This window comes from Amblyomma americanum, chromosome 1 (genome assembly GCF_052857255.1).
Source record: "Amblyomma americanum isolate KBUSLIRL-KWMA chromosome 1, ASM5285725v1, whole genome shotgun sequence".
Classification (NCBI taxonomy): Eukaryota; Metazoa; Arthropoda; class Arachnida; order Ixodida; family Ixodidae; genus Amblyomma; species Amblyomma americanum.
The window spans coordinates 423,516,707-423,530,236 of record NC_135497.1 but is presented as its reverse complement, the minus strand read 5'-3'; the positions used below and the strand labels follow the sequence as shown (position 1 = coordinate 423,530,236).

The window sequence follows — 13,530 nt, the reverse complement described above, 5'->3', positions numbered from 1 at the left end:
CCCTTTTTAATTTTTCATTCCTTTATTAATCAACACATTAATTACAATGATTTCATTAACTCGTCATCGCCTATCACACACCAGTCAATCATCACTCACTTGAACCAGAAATTATCATGATACAATTTTCTTCACGCAGCCCCCGATTATTTCCGACACGCGGTGCCGACTACGCCGACGGCTTTTCGGCTACAGGAAGAGCGCTCCTGACAAGGTTGGGTCGCGACCCAAAGGGGCATCTCGATCGATCCGCCGATATACCCGACGAGATCCGTAAAACCCTGCAGGTCAATCCAATTCCGAAAAACATGGACCCAAATCTCCACGCGGCCAGGAGACAGGCGCGGGCAGATTATGTGGAGAGGCACTTAGCCAAATTAGAAAACAGTCTCCACGGATGCAGCCATGTATCCATGGAATAGATGCGAAAGCTTCTACAAGACAGCTTCGGCATGGTAGTTGATAACGCAGGCAATCTAATCACCTGCGCAACTACACGTAGCGTCAGGATAGCGGAGGAGGTCGCTGTTGCGCTGGCAGCGGCTGAGGGCTATCGAAAAGACGTATCATTGGTCACTTAACGGACTCAAAAGAGACATGCAGAAACTATACGAAAGGTAGAATCTGCAGGGCTGCCTTAGCTATCCTCCGCGAAGCAGTGCACCTCAGAAAAACAGCAACCCACAAATTAATCTGGATTCCGGCACACACAGGGATAGAAGGAAACGAAAGGGCAGACAGCTTGGCTCGAGAGATCACGTACCGAGCCGAGAGGCCATACGCCCTGGGACAGCACTTCACCGCGGAGATCGGATTTTCAGAATACCTAAACTACCAAAGAGCCAGGAGAATTGGATACTCCCCACCACATAAGGGCCTAGCACAACAGGAAGCAGCTAGTTGGCGGAGGCTGCAAACGGGAACATTCTTTAACCTACATATACTTAGCAAGATGTATCCTACACAGTATAGGAACACATGCCCGAGGTGCGGGGCAACCCCCACGCTTTACCATATAACCTGGGAGTGTAAGCGAAACTACACGTTCCGCCAACACAAAACCCCGAGTGCGGAGCAGTGGGAGGCCGGCTCACTAGCTGCGAGCTCGCCGCCCAAAGGGCAATGGTGCAGCACGCAAGCGAAGCAGCGTGACTCAGTGGAGCCCTGGACTAGGGGCCCAACCCTGCTTTGAAGGTCGAGAGTCTGCAGCGATGCAGACGAAGACCGAACGCTAAACCCTTAATGGACCAAATAAAGTTTTTCTCTCTCTCTCTCTCTCGACCGAATGAGCTGCATAAGCGCTCAAAAGAGATTCGAACAGAGGAGCGCGTAGGCGCCGCGTTGTTCGCGTTTATTCCTATCGCGATAGTACGTGGTAAACGGGGAGGTGATGAATATTCCGAGGGAATATGTGCGGCTGACAAACTAATCCCGCTCCCGCCTATCGCTCGAAGAAATTTCTGGGAGAATGAGCTAAGCTTCGACGGAGTGCCGGCTCTCCGAAATAATCGCGCGAATCGGTTGCTCGACGCCGCGGATCTCGGTGCATGCCCCCCCCCCCCCCCCCCCCCCATTTCCCGCCACTCTTCGCGCGCGGCTGACGATATCTTGCATGCGGTTGCCTTTGAGGGGCGGTTGCCTCAAGTGCTTTCGCACGTCCTACTCGGTTTAACTACGTTAAAACCATACCGTTTTTTTTTTTTGCATTTTAAACATTTTGTTGCTACATGAGTTACTTTGTTTTGGTTTTCTTCGCCATAAACTCACGTGTGCACCTATAGGAACTGCAAATTACTAGCCTATAACACTCTCATAAAAAAGTACAGCGACGTGCTGTGCGGTTTATTTATAATAGATACAGAACTGATTCCCCACCTTTATTAATGACGGCAAATAATATCACACCACTTCATGTGAGACGCAACATTCTCCGCCCACCCTAGCTCCACCAATAAGTCATTCACGGCAAACTAGGCACTTCTCCCGCCCCCTATATAGTTTTCTGAAACGCGTCCAACTCGTCATCGCCACGATCACAGGTCGACGCTATACTTCACGAAAAATAACGCTTTTAAGTTTTCTTTTTTTCCCGACTGTAATGCTCTACCTGAGAGTGTGATATCCGCTGGTGACTTTCTGAGGGCACTTCGTGATGTATTTTAGATACTGCATATAGGCGTATTCTTCCTTTTTTTTACCAGTCATTGATTCCTCTTGTATGTTATACCTGTGTGTCCTCCCTGCTTGGACCTAAGCAAAAGGTCTGCAGTATGCGTAAATAAAAAAATACAGTGCAGTAGCATTCTGAAGAATACACAAACTAGCTCAGCTGTCCGCCCCATTGAAGCAGATGTTTTGTCATCGCTACATGAGTGATGCATATAAATACTGCACCAATCATTTTGTTTTCAACACAACCATCAAAAGAGCGGTTTATCTGTTGCCGGATGCCGTTTTTGCAAGGAACGCATTCCCTGAAAGATCGGAATCCAGTTGCGCAAAGAAAAACTGAAAGCGCAAATGATGCGGAGATTAACATTTTTCGACGGCGTTTCACACTCCTCAAAGCTATAAATTGTTGCTCGGTGCGTCACTTTCCCAGAAAAAATAAAACGCGCTTCATCTAGCTCCTTTGAGCATAAGTGAAGCTGGACTAGGGGTTAAGGGCAGCCCGTTCCACCCGTTTGCGCCCCATGTTTCTAGCCGATCGTGGTTTTAGCTAGTTCCTCTTCTATAGCCCTGACTGCACAGTTGACTGGTCTTAACCTAGATGTGTGCCATACCGAACTGCTCGAAAACTTTAATTTTTGCCTGCTCGTACCTGCAGGACGACGCAAATCTACGCACTTCCGCCTTTCAGAGGACTGAAGCAAAAAGAATTGAATTCGATAAGTTTATCCCATTTCTATGGTAAATGTCATTTCTTGGTCCCATTTACGTTCACATTAACATTTCTTGGTCCCATTAACCATTGCAGGGTCGCTTTAATAATACCCATGGGGTGTCAACTTAATGTCACTGTTTACGGTCGCGCAGTTAAATTTAACTGTGATATAATACGCGATCGAATGAGTTTCACTAACTTCCTGGCATTCAACATCGCACGTGTCATCTCGACGGCAAATCCCCAACACAACGCAAAAAGGTGCAGTAACATAGGAAACTACAAAGGAAACGTTGCGCCTTAATCATTTTCTATACTCAACATATTTTGATATGCTAAATATAAATGCGGCGTTACTGCAGACAGCCTCCCCCCCATGCCTGCTTCCAACGCCACGTAGCGCCACGTAGCCGCTGGCACTAACCGTGCCGCTATGTTAGGCTCGAGTTCTAGATGGCGCTAATTGCTGCTTCTGTACGAACGCAGTACGGAGGGTCCAATATTGTCTCTTTCCTTTTCTCAAAAGAGCCGCGATAGGCCACCGCACAGTATCGCTCGCTTCGAGCCGTTATTCGGTTAAGTATAGGCTTTTCCACTGCATATTATATTAGGACATTGGCAACTATGTAACCATAACAAGCTACCACCAATGCTAAGGGAAGACTCGGGAAGTGGGGGCAGAAAAAACGGCATTTGCTGACTTATCCTCCCTCCATCAGAAGAGGGAAATTAAGACTCTCTGATTTCGAGAAAACCTGCTCTGCTCTGCCCCCCCCCTCCCCCTCCCTGGTCCAGTTTCCCGACAAGGAAAGCTGGATTTCAATGTGCACATAGGAGAGCAGCCCCTACCCCAGTTGCTCCCTCCAAGCGTTTCTCATAAATCTGCCATTAGCCAGTCAAAGCGAAACCGTGCACAAGCGTTTGCGCTGGTCATCGCGCGGACCACGTGACAGGCGGCTCATCTCGGTTTCGTAACTCCAGAGCGAAAGCGGCGGCGGCACTCCCACGCACACCATCTCACATGCTTGCTAACCGCGGTAAAATGAGTTTTTTTTTTTTTTGAGGAATGGAAATTGCGCAGCAACTTTTTCGCTTCGTGGCGGGCACCTCAAATGCGCCGTGAGGAGAGAAAGAGGTTTCGTAGTGGAGGGTTCTGGAATAATTTCGACCACCCGGGGATCTTTACGTGCACCGAAATCGCACAGCACACGGGCGCCATTTGCATTTCGCCTCCATCGGAACGCGGCCGCCACGTCGGGTTCGAACCCGGCTACTCCGGCTCAGTAGCCAAGCGCCCTAACAGCGGTAAGCAAGCCATTTCGCCAACAACTTGCGACAGCCGACCGCTACTAAGTACAGGGCGTGCTAATCTGGCAACATTGGTATTATCTGATCACGTGGCTCAAACCGGCACTGCCCTGAGTCATGCTACGGTTCAAACAGATTTCAACGGTTGTTAGCAGTGCAGTAAGATGCTGCTTAAGTGGAAAAGCTTGTGCAACTGTGCGAAGGAAAATCATGACGAGGATTACCCTTACCTGCGCTGCTCTTCGGGCGCATCAGACGAAATGGCAACAAAGGTAAGATATGTTGTCGATCACTGCGGACTCCCACACCGTCACTTTTTTTGATGGTAGCGTTTCCTCGTGCAGTAGCGGATGTAAGTGCGACTATTTGTGCCTTAGTTACTGGTAACTAAACTGTTCGTGCGAACCAAAGGGTCGAGATACTCATCGACACGTATTCACAATATATACCAGTTTCTGAATATGCCTGGCTGCTACCCATAGAGCTTTGGCTGTGCAGTGCAACTGAGCGCCAATTACTGCTGTGGCTGATAAACGCCAGTATGCTTATAAGAGTCGAGCAGACAGTCTCGATCAGACCATGCCCAGTTTACACCCCGAAACCAGAATGATGCGCACTGCTTTGCGGTGGCGGCGCAAAACCTCCTTGGAAATGCGCGGCCGGATTCATGTACGTCCATGGCCGGACTGAGAGTTACGCGCGCTCCGCTGTGTTATAGTAGCTGCGTCCGGACCAGTTGTTGTGGGCCAAATGACAAGAATGATTATGGCGATAATGATAATAGTATAGGTTACGAGGAAATGAAGGGCGCAGCAACATTTCCACTCGGTGGGCAGCTGAACCGCGCCGTGAGCCAAGGGACAAGTGCGAACGCAACTGCGGAGTGCTATGATAGCGCACATGGGTAGCATCGCGCAGTGAAGAGCTATGCAACAGCAGAGTACTCTGGTGAAGAGTGGTAGTGCTCAAGGCTCATTCAGCTGGCTCGTCTTCGATCAGGCAAGACGGGACGTGCATGCGCGCTTGCACCGGCGCGCGCACACACGCACATTAGGCCCAAGATGCTGTGCACGGGCTTTGAAGCATATGCCACACTGCAGGTCTACGCGGACGTTTTGCCACTGGCCCGAGCCATTCGTGGACCGTTCTTGCTTGCACGCAAAACTCGATCGTAATTGAAGCTTCGTCGTGCTGGCACCAGCTGAATCTTCAACATCTGTAGATTTATTTTAATAATACATTTCTTTCTATAAAATGGTCTAAATCGAGCTCTGAAATAGGACTTCGATGTAATCAGAAGGCGAGTACAGGAAGATTATCAGTAAACGACACGGTATTGTAATGTTTGATTGCGTAAAACAAGCCAGGCATCAAAATCCTTGCAGGCAGATTTAGCGACCCGCCTTGCGAATCCAGACTCATCATTGCCTCGGCTCCTTCATTTGGACAACTTTACCCTCCTTTCATCAATAAAGGAACTCCTCCGGCGCCGCACACGTGCTCTCATCCCTCCGTGTGCGGTAACCCTCCCCCGCGGTCTTACCCGTGCAGAGGCTTTCCCAAGGATCACTCAGCTCGCGTACTAAGTTGAAGGCTTCCCAAAAGAGAACACGGAAAATGCATTTTATTTCGCTAAGCTAAAAGAAAAAAAAAACTTTTCGAGCGACCGCTGTCTACGGTGTGCATGCAAGCAGCTCAACAGCTCGCAGCAGACGACGCGGGGCGTGCATGCCCTCATGACGTCAGCGATCAGACGTTGCCAGACCAGCAAGCAGTTCGCAAAAGAAATGAAAAAAATTCGTTTGAAATATTTACCGCACAGAATCAGCTGAAAATTGGGGGAATTGTAATTTAACCTGTTGGGAATTAAAGGGTATGCAGGGTATGCGTGAAAATAGGCTGTCATGGCCCCTTTAAGACAAGGACTGAGGAAGATATGACACCAGCGCTGACTTCAACTAGTTCTTTTGCTGAAAAGTGGGCGGGAAAACATGGTGCGCTGTTTTTTCCAAATATGAACTACCAGCTAGCCCGTTCGACCACCCTTGCAAGAAAAATTGGTTCTCGACCAATTAGTTTCAACTAAAAATTTTCCGATTGGACCCATTTTTTTTTTTTTTTTTACTGGGCGTTGAGGGGTCGGGTCTATGAGTGGAGTGGTCCAGTCAGCCCTACAGCAAGAGGGGGGTTGACTCGCAGACTCCTTTCACGCCTGGCAGCGAGTTCATGTAAACGGGCAGTCCTCTAGTTGGGGTGGCGTCGCAGCTCGATGCCTGGCCGAGGCTAGTTGTATCTGAAACAGTCCAAGAACATGCTAAGTTATCATGACTACTTAAGTTAGTATAACTTTGTAAATCATGGTGAAAAAATATACAGATATACAAATAAATTCAAAGCACCTTATTACAGTGATAGTACAGTACAGCAGTGAGATGCTATGCAATATTAAAACATAAATGCGCTATAGCTGCACAAAGGGAAAAAAAATTGAAGTGCAGCATCAGAATAAAACAAGAAAGCCCTCAAATTTTAAAAGATGAAATTCATGAAATTTCGGTATACATGAAATGGATGAAAATAGCCCGTTTGCTGTAAGCACTGTTTGCCACATGTAAAATAAATTGTTATTTAGTGTGGAACCTAATAGTGCGTCAATGTGTGCGACAAGCAAGTTAGGAGTACTGGAACTGCAGTACATACTCCTAACTTACTAATGCAACTGCAGACAGAGTAGTTAATTTGTTTAAATATAAAAATAACCCAACTATATTTTACCTGCTCTGCCAATGACAGATTGCTATTGCAGAACAAATTTAACATTGTGGTGATAGGGGCTGAATGTCAGTATTGTGACAGTTTGATTCTGAATAACACGGAATAAATATTATTGAGTCTGATGTGATAATTTATGTGTGAGAGAATAAGAGGGTCATATATGAGGTCGGGGGTAATAGTGTAATGCGCTTTTACAAGTACATTATCTGGTTAGCAAACTTGTTTATGGCAGCTTTGACCTAGTCCGATTTAATGTTACATTTGTGTTGGACAAAATGAGCTTGGTAACATAAAATTTCCAAGAGAGTTGGCTAGAATAGGTGGGGCGATTTTTGTTGTAGTCTAAAAACAGCAAACTAGTTTCAGATGGATTAATCTGGAATTGATTGACGTGGCGTTTGTTTATTATGCTTAGGTCACAAATAAATCTTGTAATTAGTATTGCTACGCATTCATCAGAACTTATCCTCGTCTTGTCAGCGTGAAGTATGAAATATGATCAATGCAGACAGATCATTTGTGCATGTTGAAAATGGAAGGAGGCCTGATATAGAGCCCTGTAGTGCAGCAACTACAGGCTTTAGAGGAAAGACTTAAAATGATGATATGCATTCTCTATTTCAAATAACTTAGAAGTATTAGTAATGGAGGACTGGCTGTTCCTGTCGATTCAGGTTAGGAGTTAGAATATGCACATTATTTCAATAAATGCTTTGGTGAAATTTGCAAATGCAGGTCTGTCATAACTTTTTGTCAATGTAGTTTTTTATTCGGTTTGTGAGGGTAACAAGAGAGTGCAAACTTGTCTGAAACGAAAGCTGGAATGGTGGTACTTGGCTAGGCATATTTCAATATTTATTACTTTACTGAAGAATGATAGTGCATGAATTGTTCAGCAGTTTGTCAGCAAAAGTGATTGCTATTGTCGAAAACTGGTGCACATCTGTATCTCTAGCTGCAGAGCGTTCTGAATTTAAACGTGAAAATAGCAGTGTGAACAAAAAGTGTTAGTGATCAGATACAAGATATGACTTAGGTGCGACTTGGATGGATGTCGCCGAGCCCAGTGCTCGCTGTTGTTATTATCAGGTTTCTTGTGATGGTAACTGTTTTAGAGCGTGTGGCTAGAACCAGAGTGAATGAATAAACATTTATTGGCAGGTGGCAAGGTGAAAGGTTGCATCCTCGGAGAAGTGGTGTCAGTGGTGAAAAAGGAATTCGCAAAGGCATTAGCTGTTTCTTGAGAACTGCTGTGCAAGATACTTTTGAAAGTGATTTTGGATGTGTTTATGGCTTTTGTTTCTGTTCCAAATGTACTCAAAATATCCCACGTTTTTATATGCATTTGCTGGATTTCAAAATTTTACTTTTATATTAGCTTACTCTTTTCTGTTTTAACTCCACAAAATAACATTTTGAAACTTTTTATAGTTTGTTTGTTATTAGCTGCACAGAACACAACTTTTGAGGACAGTTTATATTTCCAAGAGTCAACACTGCAGTGAACTCATATCACTAACAATTGGTAGGCTGGTATGAACACGGCTGTTATTGCAAATTAATTCTTGAACAGCTCTGATGGCCAGTGATTTTGTAAATGCACTAGTCTTTTTTTACACTACAACAAATATAGTATTTTACGTAGTGTGCAGATTGGCTTTCAGCAGTAGTTTTCCCCATGCTTGAAAGGGCCCTCTGAGCATGCCCCCAATCAACTGCAAAACCCATATATCTACTTAATGCTCATGATTAGTCTTAACATGGTGTCCCAGTGCAATGTGCAGAGAGAGAGAGAGAATGAAAAGGAAACGCAGGGAGGTTAACCAGATGTGAGTCTCCGGTTTGCTACCCTACACTGGGGATGGGGGATAGGGGTTAGAAAGATGACAGAGAGGAAAATACAAAAAAAGGAACGTGCACACATGGAGACACACACACACAAGGCGTTCCAGTTAGTCTTTCACACAGGCCGGTAGATTGTAAGAAGCGCAAAAGCGCTTGCACGGCCTTCTTCTGCGAATGTGCAATTATGCTTCATGGACATAGACCTCATAAAATGTAGTATGAACCCTGCAATGCTGGTTGTATGGCTAAATTCTTAATTTCTGATTTGGTTTTTCAATCAAGCTAAATAATTGGCCACTTCTGTGAGAACAATGGCTCATATACTTCCATAGTTCAAATAGTGCTATATTAGTCTTGGCGCTCAAAAAGAAAGTGATAGCCATTGCAGAGTACCTGCAAGGTGATAAAGTTTTTTTCTCCTTGACTGACATGTAAGCTTGTGAACTGCAGATGCTCTGAGTCATATGAGGGGAGTGGTGCACATTTTTGTTATTTGTTGTGGTCATTTTATTCTCAAGGATGTTTCATGCACTCAAAAAATTAAAAAAAAATGCTTCTTCATAATTGTACATATGTTGAGTGCACACAGGTGCTTCGACAGGCCTACACCAAGCATCCTGAATGCTCATTTTTACATCTATGCTACATTATTTGAATGCATGTTTTGCAGAGAACCCTTTACTGCACAATTTTTGTTTCATAAAATTATTTCAGGAGATGCAGGCAGCCGAAAGAATCACCATGTGCACATGGTGATCCACCATGCGCATATGGCGACCGTGTGCACATTCACCATTGGGCCACCATGCGGCACATGGTGACCCAAAATAGGTATGTTGCATATTTGCAACAACATGCAAATAAAGAACACATTACAAAAATGAACACCGTGCTTAGTGAGAATGAAATACAAATAATGAGTATTGAATCAAGCAGAACGAAGGAGTCATTTCGCAGTGTGGTACAAAAGAAAACAATTGCTTTTGTTTGTCGCGCAGACGTTAGTACCACACTTCAAGCAATAGCTCACACAGATTCCTGTGAAGATATAGGAGGCGCTGCCTGTGCATTTGGGAAACTTGCAATGCTGCCTCTTCTGGCTCCAAACGAGGCAGTGACCAACCTGAAAACAGAAATGCATTTAGTAGCTCTGAAACGTCGCATGATGTTTCAGAAATTATACCTCATCTAGCCTGACATCCTGTGTTGAAGTGGGTGCTGTTGGGACCCCACAACGGCACCCCTACGAAAAAATTCAGGCATTCTACAAAAAAAAAAAAACATACTCTAGAAAATAAGTCTACTCTCAGAATCATCGTCACTCCCGGAAAGATCCTTGTCTTCGCTTTCCGAAGGAATCGCCAGGTCATACAAGGTTTTAGGATCCATCGCCTGTTCTGACAAGAGACTCTATGTTTTATAATAAACAGCACATCTCCAACCAAAAACTTTAATTTTGGCCAAATGTTTCGAAGCCGACTCGGCTCCTTTATCGGTGACTGAGGGCAGTAGCTAGCGTCTTTAAGTATGGAGGGGGTCGAAGGAACCAAAGCTGTGATGCGAAAGGCGTGGGGGAGGGGGAGGAAAGGGGGGTTAAGGCTGTTTGTGTGGAACTGTGGGGAGGCGGTTAATGGCGACTTTTTTTCGTTGAGTTGAAGAGCGAAGTCCCTGAGCATATACTGGGAGCAGGTTTCCTTTTGTGCGGTTGATGCTGTTCGGGAACGTGCCCTGGGACTTCGCTCTTCAACTCAACGAAAAAAAGTCGCCATTGACCGCCTCCCCACAGCGCGACAACGTGACTAACAGCCTTAACCCCCCTTTCCTCCCCCTCCCCCACGCCTTTCGCATCACAGCTTTGGTTCCTTGACCCCCTCCTCCCCTCCATATCAAAGACGCTAGCTACTGCCCTCAGTCACCCCTGATGAAGGAGCCGAGTCGGCTTCGAAACGTTGGGTTAAAGTTAAAATTTTTGGTTGGAGATGTGCAGTTTATTATATAAATCTTCAAACCCAACCACACAGGCAAATCTGTCAAAATGTTGTTTTCGAGACTCCATGTGCACGTTGTTGCACATGCGCAACATAGCAACTTTCAGCTTCCAGAAATTAACCGCTTCAAAATAAGAAAGTTTCGTGACTTCTACACATTGAGAATGATAATAAGCAAAGGCCAAAAAAGTTGAATGCTCTTAACTCAGTTCAGAAACTCAATAAAATTGGAAAAACTTATCGGCGTTACTGCACACAAGCTTCCATCATGTTGTTTGGTAATAGTTCCGCTGAAGAAGCAGAGATGGCAGCACAAGACGGCGCGCATTTCAAGTGTATGTTGCTGAAGTGCAACAGCCAGCACAGGACGCTCCAAATCGAATTTCATTTTGTTTTTGGAGCAATTTATGGCTACTCTGCGTATATGCAACAACGTGCAGTAAAGAGTTAACATTAGACGGAAAAATGACCACCTCATGTGTCGAATCTCGAGAAGGATGGGAAAACAAAACAAAAGCGCTCTGGGTATTCTCTCGTTCATCTGTAAATGGAATCGCACCAACGTTTACTCAAAGTGCAACACGAAACTGGGCTTACTTGTAGCTTGAACTTGCGGAGTTGCTCGGCGATTTCCCGTCACTAGCAAACGTTCTAGAAAGTATTGCAACGCTCTTGCACTGCCAATGAGCGCTAGTTTGTAATGTTCTCATGCGGCTTGTTTTGCGCACTGCAGCAGTTCAAATGCAGCACATTTCTTGTACTGCAGACAACTCCAGGGTGCGTTAACCTTACGCTTCGAACGGTGCTAGCCGAGCAAACGCGCCTTTCTTCCTGTGTGCCAGTTTGCGTGGGCTTTTTGGTGACGATTACCTCGCCAGTACAACGCGAGAGAAGCTTCTCCCCAAGTCGGCGTGCTACTCAGTACATGTACAGCATCCTCGATAACCCGCACCGGTGCGCACTGATCGGCCTCGGTGAACGGGGCTGACGGGGCGCACCTTGCTGGGGCGCTTTTTTGTTGCCCGTCGTGCACCGAGAAAAGCGGCTGCGCGCCGAGGAGCGATCCCGGCAGGCATCGCGGGCGCAGCAGACGACGAAGACAGACACCGTCATGGCCAGTGGCGAGGCCGCAAAAGCGCGTGTTGCTGCTCCTCCTACTGAATGCTATCAGTTTTCCCCGCGCACTGCGTCAATTTTCAGCGCCACTGTCACACGCGCCTGACGACAGCTGTCGATAGCATTCAGCAGCAGCAACACGTGCCTTTGCGGCCTCGCCACTGGCCATGACGGTGTCTCTTCGTCGTCTGCTGCGCCCGCGATGCCAGCCGGGATCGCTCCTCGGCGCGCAGCCGCTTTTCTCGGTGCACGACGGGCAACAAAAAAGCGCCCCAGCAAGGTGCGCCCCGTTCACCGAGGACGATCAGTGCGCACCGGTGCGGGTTATCGAGCATGCTGTACATGTATCACTGCGTAGCACGCCGACTTGGGGACAAGCTTCTCTCGCGTTGTACTGCCGAGGTAATCGTCACCAAAAACCCACGCAAACTCGCACACAGGAAGAAAGGCGCGTTTGCTCGGCTAGCACCGTTCGAAGCGTAAGGTTAACGCACCCTGGAGTAGTCTGCAGTACAGGAAATGTGCAAATTTGAACTGCTGCAGTGCGCAAAACAAGCCGCATGAGAACATTACAAACTAGCGCTCATTGGCAGTGCAAGAGCGTTGCAATACTTTCGAGAACGTTTGCTAGTGACGGGAACTCGCCGAGCAACTCCGCAAGTTCAAGCTACAAGTAAGCCCAGTTTCGTATTGCACTTTGCGTAAACGTTGGTGCGATTCCATTTACAGATGAACGAGAGAACACTCAGTTACTAAACTATTTCACAATTAAACGCTCACGAAAAGCAGCCTTTGTTAAAAATTAAAGTACGAAACTGCTTACATCCGGGATTTGGCGTGGAAATCCTTCAATGCTCTAATGGCTGCTTTTGCTGGCATGTAAATTGTTTGAATTATTCTCTGTAAATTGCGTGGACACCTAGACTGTATTATAGAGTCGCGTATCTCCGTAAGGTTGTAGGACTTGATGTGGCCCAGTCGGATGAAAAAAAAATGCAGAATGTAGTTCATGGAAATGCGTGCGATGCCGTGAGAGAGGAACCACAGGAGGTTAGTAAAGGACGTGCTACAGGAACTAGCGATAATTTCGAGACGGGCCAGAGGCAAAGCTTGAATTCCCTGCATTCCAATTTTATGGCAGATTTAACCGAGAGCGACGACGACGAGGCATCCGAGGTAACCCTGCATTTTTTTCTGTTATTCCTTTTGATCTCTGCGTGTGCGCCTCTCCTGTGTGCGTGTGCCATACGAAACGAGAAAAAAAATGCTGCTGCGATTGTTAGGCCTAAGGAGGGCTTTTTCTGTCCCCATCGCGTCGGCCAGCCGCTCGCTCCAGCATTTTTTGCCGCGGCGCGGTGAGTAGGAACAGGGTCCCGCCCAGCCGTGCGGCCGTCACTGGCTGAGCTCCGGGTGCGAGCCGGCGCGGCTTTGCGAGCCCTGAGCTTCCATGTCGGAAACTGAGGGACAGTGGCGAGAGCTCGCGGGACAGCACGAGGGTTGCGGTCCCGGCGGCGCCAGCGCGGAGCAGACCCCGCGCTGTTGCCGGCCGCGATCGTGACTCTGCTGCGGCCGCGTATTTGTCAGCATGCATTTTGCGAAGGCTCGCTGCGTGTG

General features: G+C 46.9%; 1 protein-coding gene and 1 long non-coding RNA gene across 46 annotated transcripts in view; one reads left to right on the top strand and one right to left on the bottom strand.

Annotated features, from left to right (window-relative positions):
• Nucleotides 1–5,798: 5,798 nt before the first annotated feature.
• LOC144115851 (uncharacterized) lies at nucleotides 5,799–11,725 on the bottom strand. Its single transcript, XR_013311572.1, has 3 exons — nucleotides 11,398–11,725; nucleotides 9,843–9,935; nucleotides 5,799–6,485 (listed from the first exon to the last, which is right to left on the bottom strand). It is a non-coding gene; the product is annotated as an uncharacterized LOC144115851 (long non-coding RNA).
• Nucleotides 11,726–12,750: 1,025 nt separating this feature from the next.
• Nucleotides 12,751–13,530, top strand: part of mask (multiple ankyrin repeats single KH domain) — a 174,340-nt gene continuing 173,560 nt past the window's right edge. For 20 of the 45 annotated variants that reach the window (XM_077650394.1, XM_077650389.1, XM_077650380.1 and 17 more), the window contains exon 1: nucleotides 12,751–13,092. In XM_077650394.1, the coding sequence (XP_077506520.1) occupies nucleotides 12,910–13,092 (183 nt within the window). In that variant the 5' untranslated portion in view covers nucleotides 12,751–12,909. Of the gene's footprint in view, nucleotides 13,093–13,209; nucleotides 13,272–13,530 lie in introns of those variants that run through there. The other 25 variants (XM_077650376.1, XM_077650366.1, XM_077650360.1 and 22 more) reach the window with 6 other exon arrangements.